Raw genomic sequence first — 22428 nt, 5'->3', positions numbered from 1 at the left:
GACCCGTGTGACCCATTTACCTGATTTAACCCAGATGACCAATTTGATCATTTCCACTTTCCCTTTCCCTTCATTCCCGACGAGCTACCTCCACCATCGGCGAACAGGACTTTCGATCCTTCTCCACCGTCATTCGCTTCCTTCACCCTCTCCTCGTAAGCTTTCAGGCGACCAACAACATCCTCGTATCCGACAGTCTTCAGATCAAGAACTTGTTCGAGAGAGGCTACAATATGGATGAACTTCTTCGGTAAGGATTTAAGAAATTTCTTAACCATCTTTGATTCTTCAATTGTTTCGCCAAGTGCTGCTGATTGAGACGCAATTCCGAACAGCTTTCCGACAACGGTATCGATCGATTCTGATTCCGTCATCTTCATTCTGTCGAAGTCAGCGCTTAGGGTTTGAAGGCGGGCCTCCTTCACTCGATCGCCCCCAACATGACGAGCTTTGATCGCATCCCAGAGGACTTTAGCTGATTCGACATCTCCCAGTTGCATAATCAACGATTCTGGTATTGCTTGGTACAACAATCCGATTGCCAGGTAATTTTTTTCATCATTATCGTCTGTTCATGGGTCAATCGAAGTCCAAACTTTGTGAATTCTGAGCACTATTTTCATCCTTAGTGCCCAGACGGTATAATTAGTGGAAGTAAGCATCAGACATGCGACTGTGGTTGTCCCAACCTCCTTCACTCTCACCGAAGGAGGCTGTGCACCATCTTCACCATCCGACATGTTGACCTGGTAATAAACTCGATCTCACAGCCTTCGGTTCCTTGGCTCTGATACCAATTCAAGATCAATAAACACAAATAACCAAAATAACTCTTTGATAAATTGAGAAAATAACTCAAAACTCAACTTGATTGTGTTACATTCTGAAATCATAACTCGATTCTAACAATGTATATATACCCTATATTCTACCGACTCGTAGAACAAGACTAGGACTCTTAAACCTACTTGTTTAAAAAACTCATTCTTACTTGGTCTCCAAGTCCTACTTGACTTAGGATTCCAACGGTTCACAAAAGGTCACTCAAATACCATATGCCATGTTCATTGTGGAAGCTGCAGCAGAAAATAAATTGTCATAACAAATTTTAATTTCATGCATGTCGTGCAAAACAAAAATAATGGTAGAAAAAAAGTTATTCAAAAAATTATGCAGTTGCTCTACAAAGTGTGGAGTATAATTAAAAAATTAAGTGATACTTATTAGTGGGACCTTCAAAAAAATAAGTGATCCCCACTAAAAGTCATAAATATACAATCGCAATATGAGATTTTGATCTAAGGTTGTTACTTAATTTTAATAATCGCTGAAGCCGTTGACTAAAAATCAATATCAAGTCTGAGTAAGATCCATTTAATTAGAAAAATCCTCACATTAATTTATGATCAAAGAGCACAAGAAACAAGTATGAAATTTTGGAAAATCAATTGATAAAAACCTAAGATCATGCGGTATGGGACGTTTTTGCTCGTTATGGGTTGAGGTGGACGGCCTTAACGCCGTCGTAACGGGGGGAATGTTAGGAATCGGACCGGGTACACGCAGCGGAAACACACTATCACACACTCATAAACGAAACGAGAAAATAAAGCAAGAAGAACACAAGAATATTACGTGGTTCGGATTCGGTGCAAATCCTACATCCACGGGCCGCAACTAGAGATATTTATTATAGGCTTAACAATAAGATTACAAGTATTGTTGTCTAGAGGTACAAGAAAACCGGAATACAAGGCTGCTATTTATAGTCATGGCACCAAAGTGGCAAAAGAATAAAACAACTCACAAAAGTCCTTTCCAAGGTGTAAAGCTCCATTATTGTCACTAAACCACTTTGCCATTTGTCCCCCACTAAGCCTTGACAACCAATTCCATGTATTTTCTTCACATGGTCTCCACCAACCAACAATCTCCCACTTGGAGAAAATAACCCAACAATTCTTCAGTAATCTTAAAACAACCAAGTCTTCCAAGCCTCCAGTTCCCAAGAACAAGCTAAACTTAGTCTCATTTCTCTAGTTGCAGCCGCCCCTCATCATCAAGTACAAGAAGGGCCAGTTGAAGCTCCCACTAGCTCCAACTCAGCCGTGGCTAATCCCGCCACCGACTCATCATCTGTCTCAACCGGTTTGGACACTCCACCGGATCCAGAGATACACCGAGGACCACTAACACTCTCCAAACTTAGCAAACTTCCAACAGGAGAGAATTTTTCAGTCTTAGTCTTCAAAACCCAACGGCTCTTTGTAACTGTACCCGGAACACGCCCCGTGCTCCCACTGTCACAGAATCTCCTGACTGGTTTAGACTTTCCGACTCGTTCAGCTAACATCCCATTGGCTCCAGAATTCATGTTTGCAAAATGAACTCTCTTAGCCGTAGATTTAGCGAACCAGATTTTGTCTTGCTTAACAGGGACGGTCATACTTCCCTCAGCAGGTACCTCAACCATATACAATGACCCACACTTTATACCATGAGCAATCACCGAATTACCATTGACCACCCTCCATTTACCACCACCAAACCTTACTTCCAGTCCTTGTTTATCCAGCTGACCAACAGAAATCAATTTCTTTTTCAGCTCCGGAATCACCCTGACATTCTTCAGGTTCCATGTAGTTCCCAATGAAGTAACCAGATCAATATCTCATATGCCCGTTACTTGAAGCATCTCGTCATTTGCCAACCGTACCTTCCCAAAATCTCCTTCTTTTAGATTCACCATCGTTTCCCCGTTGTCCATGGCGTGAAACGAAGCCCCTGAATCCATGACCCAAGAGTCTACAGAACTTTCCATACTGAGTAACAATGCATCATCCCCAGAAAAATTCTCAGCATCAGCAATGTTCAATTCTTTCTTTGGACATTGACTCTTAACATGTCCCACTTCTTGACAGTTCCAGCATTTCACATTCTTCAAAGTTCTAGAAGAACTTTTTCCCCGACTCCCACTGCTCCCACTATTCCTGCTATTCCCTCTACCTCTTCCGACATTTAATAAATCAGAAGAGGAAGATCCACCTTGATTCTTGCGTCTGATATCCTCGCCTAGAACCAAATCTCTAACCCCTTCAAAAGTCATACCACTGGTCCCCACGGAACTCGTAACAGCAGTAACTGTTCCGGACCAGCTATCAGGTAGAGAAGCTAGTAGCAGCGAAGCTTGAGTCTCATTATCAAATTTAATTCCCACAGATGATAATCTGGACAGAATTGAATTTAGATTGTTAATGTGAACCGTAACTGAGCCTTCCTCATTCATCCTTGTAGTGAACAGCTCCTTCATCAAGAACACCTTGTTAGCCGCCGATGGTTTCTCATACATATTTGACAGAGCCTCCATCATACCACGCGCCGTGGTTTCATTCATGATGTTGAAAGCAACGCTCTTCGTCAACGACAATGTAATAACCGCCTTGGCTTTCTTGTCCTTTGAGTTCCACGCATCTTCAGCAGCTTTTTCCATTTTCTCCGGTTTGTCTCCGAGTACCACGTCCAAGTCTTTCTGACATAGCAATGCTTCTAATTGCATTTTCCACCAGCTAAAATCAGAACCATTGAACCTTTCGATTATAACCTTGTCTTCAGCCATTACGGCAAACAAAAAAAATAAGGTACACTCGTGTGTGACAGAAAAACGACCGTACCCTCCAAAACCTCGCTAACCAGGCTCTGATACCAGTTGTTAGGAATCGGACCGGGTACACGCAGCGGAAACACACTATCACACACTCACAAACGAAACGAGAAAATAAAGCAAGAAGAACACAAGAATATTACGTGGTTTGGATTCGGTGCAAATCCTACATCCACGGGCCGCAACTAGAGATATTTATTATAGACTTAACAATAAGATTACAAGTATTGTTGTCTAGAGGTACAAGAAAACCGGAATACAACGCTGCTATTTATAGCCATGGCACCAAAGTGGCAAAAGAATAAAACAACTCACAAAAGTCCTTTCCAAGGTGTAAAGCTCCATTATTGTCACTAAACCACTTTGCCATTTGTCCCCCACTAAGCCTTGACAACCAATTCCATGTATTTTCTTCACATGGTCTCCACCAACCAACAGGGAACACCGCCCCCCCCCCCTACTCGTTGCATCTCGTCGCGTTACATATCGTGCTCGTTACCACCGGGTGAAACGGGCAAATATTCGACCCTTTTTGATTTCAGACCGTTTGACTAAGGTTAATTTAATATTAAAAAAAAACTTTAAAATTAATTATTCTTTTCCTATATAAATACCTATTATCTAAACAATTTTCTACACATAACTTCTCTCTTTCTCTTTATATAATCTCAATTATCTTCAAAAAAAAAATTATGGATCCTTTCGATTCGTCCAATGATTTCCATGACGATATATTCTTTAGGATGATGTATCATTATTACACTAACGAGTTGCTACAACCAGACTCAGCCCCACTACTAACAAGACGTGCTATGTTAAACAGAAATCGCGAGGAAGGACACGAGCATCTATATCGCGATTACTTTGCGGATAATTGTGTATACAGGGCGAAGGACTTCAAAACAAGATTTCGTTTGAGTAGGAATGTGTTCCTACGGATCGTCAACGCCTTGGAAAGTCGGTATCGCTTCTTTATTACTATACTTTTATACAAAATAAATACAAATGTACTACATGTTTCTTTTTACTTTTACAACAAATGTACTATATTATTAAACTGTAGTTAATTTATGTTTAGGTATGAATTTTTTCAATTGAGATACGATGCTAGAGGTAGATGAGGTTTACAACGTTGCAGAAATGTGTTGTGGCCATTCGTTTGATGGCTACGGGGGAGTCACCCGACACCATAGACGACTATATGAGAATGTCCGAAAGAACCGCAAAGGAGAGTTTGTATCCATTCTCAAGGGGTGTTGTTGAAACATTTGGAGACGTGTATTTGCGGAAACCTTCGTTGCATGATTTGCAAGAATTGTATGCGGCGCATGAAGAACGTCATGGGTTTCCCGGAATGATCGGAAGCATTGATTGCACACACTGGAAATGGAAAAATTGTCTGGTAGCATGGAAAGGGCAATACGCAAGTGGTCATCACGGATCACCTTCGTAGGTTTTAGAGGTTGTTGCTTCTCAAGATTTATGGATTTGGCATGCATTTTTTTGGGTTCCGGGTTCCAACAAAGACATTAACGTTCTTGATCAGTCGCCAATATTTGACAATCTTTTGAATGGAAAGGCCCCGAATGCTCCTTTCACGTTGGATGGAAACGAACACAAATATGGATATTACCTTACAGAAGGAATATATCCTCAGTATTCCACATTCGTGAAGGCATTCCGCCACCCGGTTGAAGAACGAGACAATTTTTTTAAGAGAAGACAAGAAGGAGCACGTGAGGATGTGGAACGTACTTTTGGAGTGCTGAAGGCGAAGTGGCATATAGTTGAACATGCAGCACGACCATTGGATTTAGAAACTCTACGATATATCATGTATGCATGTATCATAATATATAACATGGTAGTAGAAGTTAATGGACAAAATATTGCACACTATATCTCAACGGAGTCCAGACACATTCAGTTTCAACCAGGAACAACAGTGTATTTGCATCGAGTCGTTGACATTCATGACGCAAATAAATACAGATAACTTCGAGAGGACTTGGCGGATTATATCTTCTATGGTAACAATAACGATAACGAATAGCGTTTAGTTTTTAAAAAAAATGTTTTTTTAACGAATAGCGTTGGGATAATTTTTTTAACGAATAGCGTTTACTTTTTTTTAATTTGGATGTCATGTGTAATTTACTTGCTATGTTATTTTTAATTTTTTAAAAATTATTTTTATTATATGTTATTTATAATTTTTAAACATTATGTTTTATTTATTATGTTATATTTAAAAATATTTGTTTAAATTAAAAAATATTCAAAAAAAATAAAAAATAAATTATAAAGTGGAAAAAAGTTGGTGTTATAACAAGATGTAACATGGTCACCATTTCCCCACTTGGTGTTATAACACAATTGATGATGTGGCATCAAAATGGTGTTATGACTAGTTGTCTACACTCAATGCTCTAACCTTCATCTTTTAAGTCGGTCCCTGTTTTTACGTCCCACACTCTAAACATCTCTCAATTGATCCGGAGACGATGATATTCGAGTGAACACTGAAATTTAAACTGAAGACGAAATCGGTGTGGCTGTGTAGGGTTTTGACGCATTCGACTGTGTGTGTGTCCCAGATGCGGAGGGTTTTTCGTCGAAGGCGGAGAAGATGTAGTGTAAATTAGAGGACCAGGCAAGCTCGGCGACACCTTCTAGCCGTCGGTGATTATAGGTTATAGAAATGGAGGAAGACAAGAGAAGAGGGTCGCCGGCAGTGAGGTTGGATCGCAATCGACAACGACAAAATCTTTTGGTGGGGCTAGGTTTAAGAGGGGAGGACCGTATAATCATATGGGGTGGGATGTTTAGTTATTTTAATATAAACCAATTTGACTAACTTGAAAGAAAATAATTATTTTTTCTACTTATTTTTTCTAATTAATGCAATATTAATAACATGTAATTCCTGATATACTTTTTTTGGTATATGATTCTATGGACAAACGTGTATAATTTTATTGTATATTTTTTTTATCTCATCCATTGATTTAATACCTAGGGTTATAAGTTTGGTTCTATAGTTCTACAAGTTTAAGTTGGTTTTATATATATATATATATATATATATATATATATATATATATATATATATATATATAAAAGTTCGATGATTGGAAATAATATTATATATGTTTTCAAAAAAATATATGTTGTTAGAAGTTGATAATTGGATTTACAACATTAAATTGACAAAGAAAAAAAAAACTATAAAAATATATTGTTTCACTCGGAATCCGAAATGTTCAAGTCTGGAATAATGAATGGTACTCTGAAATACCATGTTCAGAAGAAAAAAATAGTTGTTTTGAAAGAAAACACACACATAAATTATTGATATTTTTGTCAACGGCCTTATTTATAATAACTAATTTTATTAATATCCCTAAATACATATATGTCACTTGGTTACAAAATCCCATATTAACTATCCATATGTAATTGTTGGTTTGTCACTAATTTTTTCTTAGCGTTTTTAAATAATACTAGTTGTGAAACATATGTATAACATGAGTTTATATATATATATATATATATATATATATATATATATATATATATATATATATATATATGAAAATTAAGAAAAATATTTAACTATTAAACTTAAAGTTTTATTTATCTTTTAAACATAAACAAACAATTTAAATAAATAAACAATTAAAATTTATAGATTCAATTTAGAAATTTAGAAGTTATAAGGAAAGTTTCATTATTGAATTTGAGATGCATTTATTATAACATTTATTATATTTAAATGTTATATAGAATTTAATAAAATCAAAATAATCAAAAAATTACTTATGGATATAATTTATTTAAAATTACCACAAAATGATATATGGCATAATAAATGAGAGAATGACAGGTAGCAAAAACGATTTTTATTTATTAGAGTAGATTCAGTTATTCGAAAAATTATAAACATACGATTAAAATACAAATGAAAGTAATAATACGAGAATTTTTGATATATTAATCATGACAAACATTGCCAGTGGTTTAATTTTATGTCGTTAATACAAAATATAAATCCTTTTTTGCAATATTTAATTATAAGTGTAAATGTATAAATACTTGTATCATCACAACATTTGTATTCATTTTCACATCTTATTATTACTTCAATAACAAAAATACAACTCTAGTTATATAAGTAAATTTAAAATAATAATAATAATAAATAAAACAAAAACAAAATAAAACAAAAAACAAATAAAGAATACTCAAAGTATATGGCATATTCAAAGTGTATCTAATACATCTTCTTTTCTAATAAATAAATAAGTTGAATCTCCTACTGACATGTGTCAAACTCTAACACCTCATAATTAATTATACATGTCACCTATAACCTTTTTGCTATTCACTTTCGCATTTAATTCATTTCAAATTTCAATTTTCTTTTATTCATCTTACGACATTTAAACATATTATTTAATAGTTTTTACATTATCTTTCTAACATGCATAACTAAGACATTAACAATTAACACTTAACAATTAACAATTACATATCGTTGAAATAATGACAGACCAATACCAATTCAAGATTAAAACTTCTTACATTACAATTACATTCTAAATATAAAATCAATTACAATTAAATTATTCATCTTAATATGAAATATGAAATATGAAATCAAAGATACTACAAGAGCATATATTTGTGGATTTTGTTCAAACAATTATTAGAGGGTTAATTTTACTTTTTATATTTTCAAAACCGTATCATTACTTTTTACTGCAATAAATAATAAGGTGTAAATAAGTTGACTTTTTTTAAACTATATTCGTTGCCTTCTTTTCTATTTCTTTTTTCTATGTCTTTTTTCTATTTTTTTCTTTTGTGTAGGTTGAACAGCATACGTCACATCTATGTTTTACAAAACAAATAGTCAATTACGTATCCTACATGTATGTTTTGTCATCCATGGTCAATTATATGTTGCCCTAGCTAGAGTTCAAAGTAGAAAATGATTAAAATTGTTAAATTTAGATGATGATGGTAGACTTACAAATAAAAGTTCTAATGTTGTTTATAAAAAAAATTTAGAAATTTGTAAGTTGTTTGTAAAATATTATTCCTCATAACATGTTTTCTTATTATTATTAATAAGACTTTGTTAATTTTATTTATAGTATTTGATTAATAATTATGACATTTTAGTATGAAAGTGTAACTGATTTCGCAACTGTGGTTCACACTGGTTATAAACTAGTTCAATAATATACCAAACGTACGATGAAAATATCTACCTCTTAAAAAAAACAACACCATCTATACTTTGTTGAAGAGTACCATCATATATGGAATCATCAATTTTGTCTTTACTAAAACAAATGATATCTCCAACTCTTGTAGATTACGTTCCTATCCCTAATCTCACATGGTCCATTGCATCACATATATACGAAAATAGAAATATTCCAAAAAAGTTTTTTAGCATTTTATAATATAATTATAAAAAGTCTTCATTCAAATGCATTCCTCAACCAATTTTTTTTATGACAATACACATCTCGATCAGAAATTCTAGATCATCATTGCATTATGACCAATCAATGGACATTTAATTTAATTATGACGAGGTTCAACTAACTTCGGCCGACATACCTTAGATAGGAGCCCATCCTTAAGGGGCAATGAAAGTCCCCGTGGGCCTTAATCTCTACATATTAATATATGCTGATGCATCTATATGGTTGTACCGATATTAGTCCAAAAATATTGGTCAAAAGGATACGAAGACTAGTTATGGGAGGGTTTTATATCTATACTAGGTTATAACCCGTGTGCTACACGGTTGATTTTTTTTTAATGCTACATACAAGATAATTTTTTTGAAAGTATAGTGCTATAATATGAAAAACTGAAAGTGGAATGCTAAAATAATTTAAATGTCATCACAGAAACTAATATACCAGTAATACTTGTAATTACATAAGTGGTCCTTATAAATTAAAATTTTACATATGAGGTCCCTAAGAAATAAGTTACAAATACAGATACATAAAATGTATATGTATCTATAAGTAGGGGTAAAATGGTCTTTTTATTTAAAAATTGCTATAACTGTATTAAATGTGACCACGGTTATACAATTCTACTTTTGTTTATTGGTAAATCATAGCCACATACACACTCAAATAGACAGGGTCACTGTTATAGCAAGAAATAAAATCTTCTTTAATTCTTTTTAAATGTAACAGGTAAGATATCCTTTTTCAAAGTACATGCTATAATAAGGAAAACAGAAAGTGGAATGCTAAAAATATTAAATGTCATCATGGAAACTAATATTCTAGTAATACACAAAATAACAGAAATGTTCCTTATAACTTAAATAATTACATGTAATGTTAAAATTAAAAAATAAACTTAAAAAATAAGAATAAGAAATGAAAAGGATACCAAATTATAGTATCATACTTTCAAAGTAAAATATTAAAGCAAAAATACCAATGTTGTGCTTCCACTACCAAAGAATCCCCCTTGTTTTGCTAACTTTCCCAAATTACCCCTAGACAAAGTATGTGGCAGAAATGGATGCATAACACTTCGCCTCCATCATCATGAATTCCTTAGGTATTGATTTCTTTTTTAGTGAAGGAAGAGGGAGACTTTACCTATGAAATTAGGGTTAGAATGAATCAGGCAAATTTGTAAAAAGTGTCTATTTCCTATCTGTTCATGCCAATCATTTAAAAGCAACTATGAAATAAATAAACAATAATTTAGTAAATAAATAATCAAGATCTAACCTATGAACTTCCAACCTCTTGTTTAATAAATATACAACTTAAAAGGTCACATAAAAAAAAAACTTTCTCATCATTTTCCTATTTAACTGTGCATAATACAAATCACGTATAGATTTTGTGTTGACAATGTGAAGTGTTCATTAACACAAAATTAGAGGTTTATAGACAGAATGAACAAAATTTGTAATATTAGAGCTTAAACCACACCTTTTTATTTATTTATTTAATCTATGTAACATCCCAAAAATTCAGGCCAAAAATTTCATTTTTAAATACCTTATTATAAAACCAACAGTATAATAAAACATTCATAATATCATGTCATGTCAAAACCAAAGTGTCAATAATCAAAACATAGTATCATAAAACCATATCAGAGTGTAATCCCAAAGATCTCGTGTGCGGAAAACATGGTGTGATGCGCTACGATCGATCCGGCTCCTTTCCTTTGAAAATGAAGTACCTGAAACCAAAACTGAAAACCGTAAGCACGAAGCTTAGTGAGTTTCCAAGAGCATACCACACACAATCCACATATCACATATCCTATTAGCTATAAAAGCTACACACATATCATATATCCTGTTAGCTATAAGAGCTACACACATATCACATATCCTGTTAGCTATAAAAGCTACACACATATTACATAAGCCATGCATACATAAAACCTGTAATAGTGTTATGGGCTACCCCACATGGTCTTTACCTAGGACTGCCATGGGCTCCCCTACATGGTCTTACATCCAATGCCATGGGCTACCCCACATGGTCTTTACCTAGGACTGCCATGGGCTACCCCACATGGTCTTACATCCAATGCCACGGGCTCCCCCTGGGGTCTTCATGCAAAACACACAATCACATATCATATCAAATCATAGAAGGACTAGCACATATAACATAATCACATAATGGGTCGGCCTTGGTGCCTTAGACTCATAGGTATGGTGAGAAGACTCACCTGACACTGCTGAAGTCCCGCAGATAAAACTCCAGTGTTGGTTGACAGGTTCCCGAACTGTCAACATCAAAACATCACCCAATTAATAATTGGGTTCCACTACATAACCATAAATACCTATTTTGGATAATTACTACATCACCCCAAGCTTGGCTTTATTCCAGCCCAAGGTCCAATCCATAGGCCCAAAAGTCAAACTAGGAATCAAAGCCCAACATATGGCCCAATTTTCCAAATTGGGCCCAAGCCTTTACATGGTCTTATTCAAAGGCCCAACCATTTATTTTGGTCCAGCATTTGACACTCTAATGGCCCAATAACATATAATCATTAAGGCCCATCTATGGCCTAATTTTCCAAATTGGGCCCAAACCCTCATGTGCGCCTTACCCTAAGTCCATCAGCATATTCTAGTCCATATGATTATTCTTGGATGGCCCATTAATAAACCAATTACCAGAGCCCAAAAGAAAGGCCCAACTGAAATTAGGGTTTCACATAAAATGATGATTAGGGTTAAGTGTCCCTACTTAACCCATTAAGGACTTAATCCATTAAGTCCAATATTGACTTAGGTTGATTGCAAATGATTATTAATTAATTAATATATTAAATTTATTAAATAATCCTGATGCGGTCCCGATAAGTCCAAGTTCATAAATCCAATATTAGGGTTTTCTAAACCCTAATTAGGGTTTCCAACCCATCTTAGCCCAATAGGCCCAATAGCTAGGTCCTTTGACCAATTAGGGTTCATTAGGCCCATTATGATTCCACTAGGCCCATTAGGGTTTCACTAAGCCCATTAGTCACATGCTTGGGCTTTTAGGTTCATTAAGCTTCATTGGGCCCATTAGGGCTTACAAGGCCCATTAGGGTTGTAGTCTCTTGTCCAAACATCCCAGCGAATCACAACACAACGAGGCACACCGCCACCCGACACGGCGGCCGGTGGCGGCAGGAGGCGGCAGCCACCACCCTACAGTGGTGGTTTGAGATTTCTTTCTCATTATTCCATTTTTTGTTACAATATACAATGGAAAAACCAAAAGTAACACACACACACACTGACTAACATAATCACACACACATGGTGTCACATGGTGGCAGCCACCACCTCACGGTGGTTGTGGTGGTGGCTGTTCTTGTGATTTCCGGCCAAACTAAGCCACCCACGACACAAACACAATACGTACAGCCGTAGTAGTAGCACAAACACTCATCCTTTGCTCGAAAAACAACCCAAATCGCCCACCTGCGGTGAGCGGCAACGGCAGTGGTGAAACAACGGCGCTTCCGGCGACCGGTGGCCATTCTTCTTCATTCCCGACATTCTGTCGTCGGCCTTCGTCCTCAGCCTCAACAGCAGCGGCGACAATGGTGCTCCGATGGCGAAGTAGCGGGTGGCGGCTGGAGTATCACGTGCGACGGCGCTTCTGGTGGTTCTACGGCTCCAACACAACGGCAGTTCCCCATCCGGTGCTTATTCGACTGTCGCGGTGGTTCTTCCCCCAGCTACGAGCGACTTCAGGCGACAGAAGTGATGTGGCGAGTTTTTCCGACTCCAATGGCGGCTAGAAGCAACACACGCTAGATATTTCGGTGCTCCTCCGGCGGTTTGTGACTTCGACAACGGGGTAGCGAGCGGCAAGGACGGCGACCGACTCCGGGGTTATGTAACGGCGGCTGAGGATGGGAGGTATAAGGGTGGGTAGCGGCTGAAGCAATAGCTAGGGTTAGGGTTAGCATGGTGAAGCCAAGTGACGGGTTTAATACCTGATCATATAAAACTTTCGCCCAATGTACACCTTAGGTCCCTCCTTCCCAATCTCTTTTCAAATTAAGTCAATATTTTACCCTTTAAACCCCACCTTCTGAAATCCTTACAAATAAGGTCCGAAATTTACCAATCCGCCCCTAAGCTTCCAAAATCTCTTCAATTGAGTCCCAATAATTCACCAATTAATCCCTGCCTTCATAAATATTTACGAAACTAACCCGAAACTTACATTTTAACCCCCGACTTCTAAAAATATTTACAAAATAAATCCCGGATACTCCAATTTATAACATTTGGCTCCCAGAACCAACATCTCACTGAACATTATGAATTTTATTGTGACTATTCGTTCATCAAATTTCATCTATTTATTTATTAATTAAACAGGATGTTACAATCTACTTCTTTCAAGTCCATTGGTGATTCATACCATTTTTTTACAGTGAAAAATGAAAACAATGGTTCATTCCAAATAGTTAGAATAGAGGAAATAGGAGCTGAATTACATTACACCCTAGCTAGCAAGCAATGGATGAAGTGTTGCTAGAACAAAGTACACGTTATAGAGTAGCAATTCAAGAGCTGCTGCACAACGTCCCTGGTCCAGACCCTTGCCATCTCATCCGAAATTGACCATATGTATTAGTAGTCTGACTAAAATTGCACAAATCTTATCTAATGTATGATTACCACAATATTAGCATGTGATAATCCTTTTAGTATGTAATTCAAGTCCAACCAAAATAACTACACGTTATTGTTCATCGCTTTGGACAAAGATAACATGTTGGGAAACTGGAAATGATACAAGATTACATGGAACCATAATGAGATGAAGTATTAAAATCATTTTATCATGCAAATTGTCTTCATCCATCCGGTATATAATAAAAATTTTTGTAGGCATACCAGATATACACATATATACAAATATGGTTTAGAGAGAGCGAGAGAGAGAGAGAGAGAGAGAGAGAGAGAGAGAGAGACGTCAAATGCATGTTTATCATTATCCATAACATGAGAAAGGGAAATTAATACCAGATGAGAGGTGATAGTAGTGAACTTGGGTCAAGCTTTCTTTGAGACATTTCGTCAAACACTTAGGGTGCTTCTTCTATAATCCTTAATAAAACTGGAAAATCGTCTTTTTGTATGTAACCTGGGAAGAAAACAGCCAATGCTTCTCAAGTCCATAAAATAATTAAAATGGTTACAAATCAATGGACATACCTAGGAAACTAAATTTAATAAAATCCAGAAGGAGATGAGAATTATGTGGGTGAAACAGCTCTGGGAAATAATGAAATATTTGGTATCTGTATAACCTGAGATTTATATATCGTTAATGTATCGACTTACAAAATACCTAAAATCAGAAAATCAACGGATTGAGTTGTATACCAACAAATCAATAAAACAAAATTTACAATAATCGTGTGGTGAAAGTAGCATTTTGATATCAAATCATGTTGAAAAATCATCAAAAGCCATTCATATAAGTATATTGACATCAACTATGAATAAAAGAGAGACATGATTTTCTTAACCCAACATATCATCTAGATTTAGACATTGCGTAGATAGCTTTGTCGATGATCTTAAAAGCGGAGACCAATAATTTATAGATAAAATGTAGAAAACATAGAAAGAGGAGAGGGGTAACTTACATCGAGAGTTCAATTTTATAGTATGGAAACGTTTGGATTGTTCTTATCTAATGTCTTTATGAATCAATAGATTGTCTGCAAGCAAGGGATAATAAGAACTTGTGCAGTTGTGCCTGTGTATGTTACAATCAAGATGGTTTAAGAATATAAAAAAAGGTCTCACCTACTGATCAACCATATTCCTGTGACTGAAAATAATAAAACAATTAAGAAATTAGCTTAGATAAAAAGAGGGTTTTTTAAAACATCAAGTTTCCAACTTTTTGATAAAGTTAAGTCTAAAACCTGTATAAACATGCTCCTTGACAACCCCACGATTCATAATCGTGGATGCATTTGCAGTACCTTAAATACATCGATCGTGAAATCCAAAGAGAAACAGGGTTGGAGGCCGAAAGGTGGAAAGAGGGAAGTGGCAGGATGTGTTAACCAAAATTATCTTCTCCGTCGCCTTTCCTGTGACATCCCCAAAATCACGGCCAGAAAAAAAAAGACCGATTTGTTTATGCTTTGTTTTAAAATCAAAGTAATCGTTTAAAGAAAACTGTTGCGGAATTTGTTCCCAAAACAAAATATGATAAGAATTTATCAAAGCATTTCTTTAAAAAAATGTATTTTCATTAAATAACAAAATCTCAGGATGTCATGTTCCGATACAGACCAAAAGCATAAACAGTATAATATAGACCTTACAACAGTTATTTATAACTACTGACCTATAATCCATTATCTCTCGTCATGTCAACCAACTTATGCTCTTGAGCCACTTCCTGTAATACAAAGAAAACTGAGTGGGTCAGGCTTGGGAGCCTGGTGAGCATATAGGGTTTTCAACCCACAATAATACAATTATTATATTCAATCATCAAACAATCAACCCAATTACCCATCCTCATTATCTTATTTATTTCTTAAGGTTTTACCCTAAGAATCAACTACACTTCATTCATTCATTCCTAAGGGTTGACCTAAGGAATTGGCATAAAGTCCATTGCTACATGAGGCGCGGCTGCCATGTTTATGACATTCTCTTTTAGGCGCATCTGCCGACGTTATCCTTTAAGCACATCTGCTAGTATTATGACATTCTCTATTTAGCGCATCTGCCGACATTATCCTATAAGTGCATCTGCCAGGATTATCCTATAAGCGCATCTGCTAGTATTATGACATTCTCTATTTGGCACTTCTGCCGACCTTATCCTATAAGCGCATCTGCCAAGATTACGACATTCACTATTAGGCGCATCTGCCAACATTATCCTTTAATCATCTTTCATACCTCATCATTTATCTACCCATGTTTTCCCCCATCATATTCGTAGATAAAAAATACATATACAGTTTAACTTATTTAAAACCTATACCAAACATTGCACTCAACACCCATCTCAAATAAACAAACAACTTATTAACACATATCACGTATTTTATAGCCAAAGCTTCATATTCAACACCCATCTCAGATAAACAAACAATTTATTAACACGTAGTACGTATTTCATAGCAAATACTTCATATTTATGTGTTGGAAGAAAGTGACTACACACTCACTTGATTAGACGATGCTCGGACAGCACTACGGCTCTTCGAGTAGAAATTCTTTGGTGAAACCGGGATGCTTTCTTGAAAAACGAGCTTCTCGCGGGCAGAGTTTCGGCTCGAAAACTCTTTTATCCTCGGGATCTTCGGGGCTGCGGGACTCGCTTCGGGTCTCGGGATGATATCGGGGTTTCGGGGGTACTTCGGGATGATATCGGGGATTCGGGGGTACTTCGGGATGATATTGGGGCTTCGGGGGTACTTCGGGATGATACCGGGGCTTCGGGGGGTTAAATTGCACGTAAAACGATGTAATACGGGAGAGAGGAAAGGAATTGAGCAACAAAACTCGGCTGGCCTTCAACTTCTATTTATAGGGTCATTTTTTGTACTCACGTCGTGAGCACAGTAGGTCACTGCGTTCGTCATTCGTCCACTTGCTCTGGAGGACGTCCAGTCTGTTCTCACGTCGTGAGCACTGTGCTCACCTCGTGAGTTCTGACACAGCCTCGAATATTGTGTTCCGAACTTCAGAAATTCATATCTCTCGCATACGAACTCCGTTTTCGACGTTCTTTATATGCACGCGTAGGTGAGATCATGCTCTACAACTCTCGTTTAGACTCCGTTGGCTAATTTTGACTTTATTTTTATTATATTATTTTTAGTAGGCCGGGACAGGAAAACTCCGTTATAAAATCATAACTTCTTCATCCGACGTCTGTTTTGGTCTGTCTTTTTACCGTTGGACTACTATCGACGAGATCTTCGATTCTCATTTAGATTGTTTCGGCTAGAAACCACTCGATCTCATATTCGAACTTTGGGCTGCATACCGCTAAGTCGAAACTTCGAAAAATCATAACTTCCTCATACGAAGTCAGATTTAGACGTTCTTTTCATGCACGCTCTCGGTTTAACGAAATATACGACTTTCGTTTAGACCACTAAGGCTAAATATCACTCTATCGTAAATTCACTATTTACGTCGCGCTGTGTCGTACCGGTTCTGTCGCGAAACTTCGACAGGTCATAACTTCTTCGTTATAACTCGGATTTCGACGTTCTTTATATGTACGGAATCCTTGTAACATATACTACAACTTAGTTAAGATTACTCCTTCTAAATAATCTTCCATCAAAAAGTCATTTTTGATGCTTATCGTCTCTAAATTGACTAGCCCGGATCTATGGGCGTTACATTTACCTTCCCATAAGAAAGAAGGATCATTAGGAATTCATTTGCCCTGCGCTCTATTATTCTTCCTCAATCTTCATTGAAGATATTTTAAGGGTTTGCCCCAAATTTTTTGAGAGAAAAATATGGAGAAGATATCGAAGATATTAACTTGCTCAATTCTTGCCTAATACATCGACTACAGTGAATTATTTCCTAAATGAATCCCAAAAAATTAGGGATTACGTTATTGACTACGGAATTGAAGGGCAATGTGGGAACTTCACTTACAAGTTTTGAGCGGGAAAAATGAAGGGGGAGGCGTTAAGAGAATGCCACGTGGCGATTTTGATACTGTTTTATTAGAAGAGAGGATATCAATTTAATTAAAGTAATAAAAGGGTGTTTGGGAAAATTTTGTATTTGTTTGGAAACATTAAGTATATATAGATCATGAAGGTCGAAGATAAAGGAGGCAAAATTGAGTTTAGAAACCTCGAAGACCACCGACTTGTCAAACTATATGTATAATCCTGTAATTTTCTTATATTTGATGATTAGTAAATAAGAATTTAGCCTTACCCTGATCAAATATTATCACAGTTACGACTCTAGATCAATCAATGTTCCCCCTAATGTTTATCGTGACACTTTGTAGTTCACCCGCAATATTTCTCATGTCATTGTTGTTCATCTGCTAGTCACACCATTATCCAATGTTCAAAACCTGACACGCTGAAAATATTGTCACAGGACAAGACACGGCAAAAATATACGATGCAGATTGAAATTGGGGCAAATTTTAAAGTTTTGAATCTGTGTTCGTGTCAAGTGTGAAAAACCCAACATCGTTTTGTGTTCGTGTTCAAGATTCAACACGATATTTACATGTTTATCGTGTTTTGTAAGATTAACTATTAATTAAATAAACTAAAAGTTTATTTATTTTATATTTTTCGTGTTGGTTGTTTTTATCGTGTTTTAATCAGTTTTATAATTGTGTCGAGAATTTGTTTGTAGAAGGCATTTAGGTCCTAATCGAACTTTAAGAAGAAAAAAAATCTTGAATGTACACTCTTTTGGCCAACTAGGATGCAACATTCTTATTTGTTTTGCAAAAATTATGAAGATGTCAAAGGTCGAAAAACATTCTCAAAAGAACAAAATTATCCAAAATCCGATTTTTTTTGTTAGTTGTGGAATCGATTTTATGGGCTCATTTCTCTTTCCCATTTACCCGTGGGCCTCATCTCGAAATTTATTGTCAATTTGTGAAAACTTAAAAAGATAGTTATGTCGCTATATGCTACTTTCTAGTATGATTATTTTTTGATATTTTCTCATTCTCTTTTTCCAGACTCTAGTATTTATAATATATAAGAATCCGGCTCATTCTTATTGTAGAACTTTGTTTAACTTGATCATCACCTAAACAATATCATTCATATCCTTTTTTTAGTCACAAATAGTTATCATTTTTGGATGCATACAAAGTCTGAAAGTTAAAACAAAATACAAAAAAAAAATCATATAATTTGCCAATTTGGTATAAACAAAGCCAATGTTAACTCGGGGAGGAATTGGCCATCTTGTTTCTCCTCTTGTGCCTCGGTTTCACTGCATCTTTCAATGTCTTTGGTTGCTTTGTTTGTAATCCAATTTTTGTCACTTCATGTACTAAAGATTGTTGAGAAGATAGGGTCTCATTTTGCTTTTCTTGTTTTGGTTCTTCTTTGTGTATTTCAGGAGGTGTAGCTACTATTACCACATGTTGCAAGGAAAAAATATTGGCAAATTTGTAAAATGTTAGGAATTATTTGGGAAAAGTTTTCACTTTCAAAGTTTCTTTATTAAGTCGTTCTTTCTGTATTAAGTCAAAAAGAAACATACCACGAGAAGCTAGAGAAGCTCTCAATGCATTCCCATCAACACCTCTTGAATACGGATCCCTTAAAAAAGAGAAATTAAAACATAAAGGTTCAAATTTTAAGAAATGGGCCTCTACCTACTAAAAAGCCCGGCCCACCTCCAGGCCCATCCAAGGCCCAATCCCACAAGTTTTTTTTTTGTATTATTTGTCTTGCTATAACATGCGGAGTGATGAGAAAGACACCAAATTACAAAAATGACCCTAGAACTACCCGTCATTTCGTCGTGGGGAGGGGTAAATAGGTCATTTAGCATGTTATAGTGATATGTAAAAAACAACTTCAAAATTTCATATGCAAAACCATACCAAGTTGCGGGCCCACCACAAGAGCCTTTCGCAGTGATGTTTCTCTTTTCCATTTTATCATTTTCGATTAATTTTCTTCCAATTTCCACATCATCACTATGACTAATTACACTAGATTCATCCGAACCCAAATTTAATCTTTCCATATGATGTTTTGCCACGTCACCGCAACCCTGTTGACCAAATTCAATCACAACAGTTGAAGGATTGTGACGTTTGACTTTCCGTAATGACCTTTCTGTATTATATGATTCCACCTGAAAATATATATATAAATCAATTAGTCACTTCAAAAATTACTTTTTTTTAAAATAAAATTTACTTTATTTAAAAAGACTCACAGAATTCTTGATCTTGTTTGTTATATCAGCAGCTTTAACAGAAGCAATACGCAAACACTGCATGATAACACTGTGTGGGACCCCCTCACCTCCAGCTTTCTGAATAGCACAAACATCACCATTTGTGTTAAGTGTAGCTGTCATTGATCCACCCATCACAGCCTCTTCATAGTGTGTTGGATCAATCACCTAAAATCAGTAAATCACTAATTAAAAATTATAAGAAGATACTAAAATTAAAATAGAATTTAAAATTAAATTTGTACTTTGTAGCATACCATAGTGTTTTCTTTACCAATGAATCCAAATGTTACTGCAACTGGAAGATGGTGGATTATCAATGGAAGTGGCTCCCTCACCTGTGGTTTTTTGAAGATTATTATCAACTTTGAATTTTATAGATAGATGAAATGATGAATAAATATTTTTTTGTTTTATTTTTATTTTATAATTACATCAGGTGGATGAATAATAAGTTGTTGACCATCTTCTCCTCCAAATGTACATTCAGGCCTTCTGAAAGTTGACAATGCAGCTAAAGCAGCAATATTTGCAGCATCAACAAGATTTCTGTTTCCACATAAATGAAATGAAGTTCAATTAAAAACTCTATTTATAAAAAGTGTACATGAAATTGCATTTCCATTTTCTTTTTCCAAATTCCAGCTTACCCTCCATTGTCTATAATGTGAAGGTCAATCCGGATTGACCAAACCAACTTCCCTGAAATAACACACAGTGATTCTGTATCTACAGCTCTGCTTTCTCTGCAAGATTGATGTTTTCATAAATGGAAAACTTCTGCTCACTATATAAAGTTGGGAATTTAAATTTAAATAGAATGAGATTGATTGATACCTTAAACCACGATCTATGATTCTTCCAAGCTCAATAGCAAAGTCAGTGGGGCGACCTGTCTCAAATGAAGGATCTGCCATTGGTGAAAACTCAGTGTAAATTGAAAATGATCCTTCATTTGGTCTGTCTCTGTAAGGTTGAACTAGTTGAGCTGTGACAAAACCAATAACTTGAGTTTGTCCAAGCTGCACCTCTGATGAACCATCTTCACTACACGTATAAACACATGTCAAGAAGTTGTTCGTCTTTTAGGTTTTCAAAGAACAGTGTGTCGTTAAGGGAGATAGAAATTGAGGTCTACAATGGCATCCATGATCCAACAATGAAGGGAAATTAGGGATGTGAGGATATCTTACCTGCCAAACGTGATAGTTAGGGTTCTATAGTCAAAAGGACGTCGACCATCAACCCTAATTTCTGAAAGTAACGCACTCTCGATGAATATCTTTTCGTTTACTGTCATTATCAAGGAAGTAGCTACCCTCTGCTCCATTTTTCTCCCCTGGATTTCACGTACACCGAAAATTGTAAAACATAAGGTACTGAAGAGATAACATTCATAACAAACACATGATCGTGTGTTATCCAATTAACTTCGCATTCAAAGTGATGTTCTAGGTTCAGTTCTATCAAACATCAAGCCCCCTACCCAATAACCTTCCATAGTATGACAATTTCACTGGTTAAAGTACATACAAACTCGTCGATACCTTTAGAAATAACGCTGAAGCAAGTTTCGTTATATAACTATACAATTTGATTGAGCATTACAGAGTTCAGTAGGCATTATATAGACACACAAGGAAGAAAACTCAAAAACGACAATTGGAAAAAAAAAACCAAAAGATTTAGCGGACTCGCCTGTAGATGGAGTAGTGGAAGCCGGCGGTAGGAGACACGGTGGTGCCGTGGTGGCGAGGATCCTTCACCGGTGGGAAATGGGAGGACGGGGAAAAGGGGGTTTTGGAAGAGGGTTTTTGGTGAAAGTTGTAGGGCAAATGACAAAGGTCTTAGGATCAATTCTTTTTCGTTACAAATCTTTGTTTACATTTCTTTTATTTTTCCAGCTATTTTATTCTCTTTTAATTTCCAAACTATTCTATCTCACATCGCCAAACACATGTAAACTCGGTTATTTTTATCTATTATATAAACTTGTTATCCTCATGATTCATTTTATATCAACTTTGAGTCCCACATTGATTCAAGTATCAAAAGATACTTCAACTTCATGTTTATATAACAAGACTTAAAGATAGTTAGGATTCAATTAAGGTTTGGGTTTAAAACCAAAACCAAACCGGGAAACCCATGTACAAACTGAAAACCGAAACACTGAACCGATGGGTTTGAGTTTGGGTTTGGTTTGGTTTTAAAAGTTTCAAAACTGAGAGGCTGTCAGTTTTGGGTTTGATTTTAG

General features: G+C 35.9%; 2 protein-coding genes across 4 annotated transcripts; one reads left to right on the top strand and one right to left on the bottom strand.

The window, feature by feature from the left end:
- The first annotated feature begins 4778 nt into the window (after window positions 1-4778).
- LOC145121505 (uncharacterized) lies at window positions 4779-8576 on the top strand. Its single transcript, XM_079057242.1, has 3 exons — window positions 4779-5063; window positions 5115-5497; window positions 8534-8576. The coding sequence occupies exons 1-3, from the start codon at window positions 4779-4781 to the stop codon at window positions 8574-8576; spliced, it is 711 nt and encodes a 236-aa protein (XP_078913368.1).
- Window positions 8577-18980: 10404 nt separating this feature from the next.
- On the bottom strand, window positions 18981-22017 carry LOC145118535 (exosome complex component RRP45A-like). 3 transcript variants are annotated; one of them, XM_079054227.1, is made up of 10 exons: window positions 21870-22017; window positions 21365-21510; window positions 21009-21218; window positions 20822-20917; window positions 20606-20720; window positions 20429-20509; window positions 20151-20339; window positions 19810-20066; window positions 19464-19522; window positions 18981-19331 (listed from the first exon to the last, which is right to left on the bottom strand). In XM_079054227.1, the coding sequence occupies exons 2-10, from the start codon at window positions 21499-21501 to the stop codon at window positions 19138-19140; spliced, it is 1338 nt and encodes a 445-aa protein (XP_078910353.1). In that variant the 5' UTR covers window positions 21502-21510; window positions 21870-22017; the 3' UTR covers window positions 18981-19137. The 3 variants fall into 3 exon arrangements, with proteins under 3 accessions (XP_078910353.1, XP_078910354.1, XP_078910355.1); XM_079054228.1 differs by having other exon boundaries at window positions 18981-19328; XM_079054229.1 differs by lacking the exon at window positions 21870-22017 and having other exon boundaries at window positions 21009-21213; window positions 21365-21497.
- Between the last annotated feature and the right edge of the window lie 411 nt (window positions 22018-22428).

The sequence above is a fragment of the Lactuca virosa genome, chromosome 6 (genome assembly GCF_052849685.1).
Source record: "Lactuca virosa cultivar CGN04683 chromosome 6, Lactuca_virosa_CGN04683_v6, whole genome shotgun sequence".
In the NCBI taxonomy this organism is placed as follows: domain Eukaryota; kingdom Viridiplantae; phylum Streptophyta; class Magnoliopsida; order Asterales; family Asteraceae; genus Lactuca; species Lactuca virosa.
This window is presented reverse-complemented; position numbering and strand designations above follow the sequence as displayed.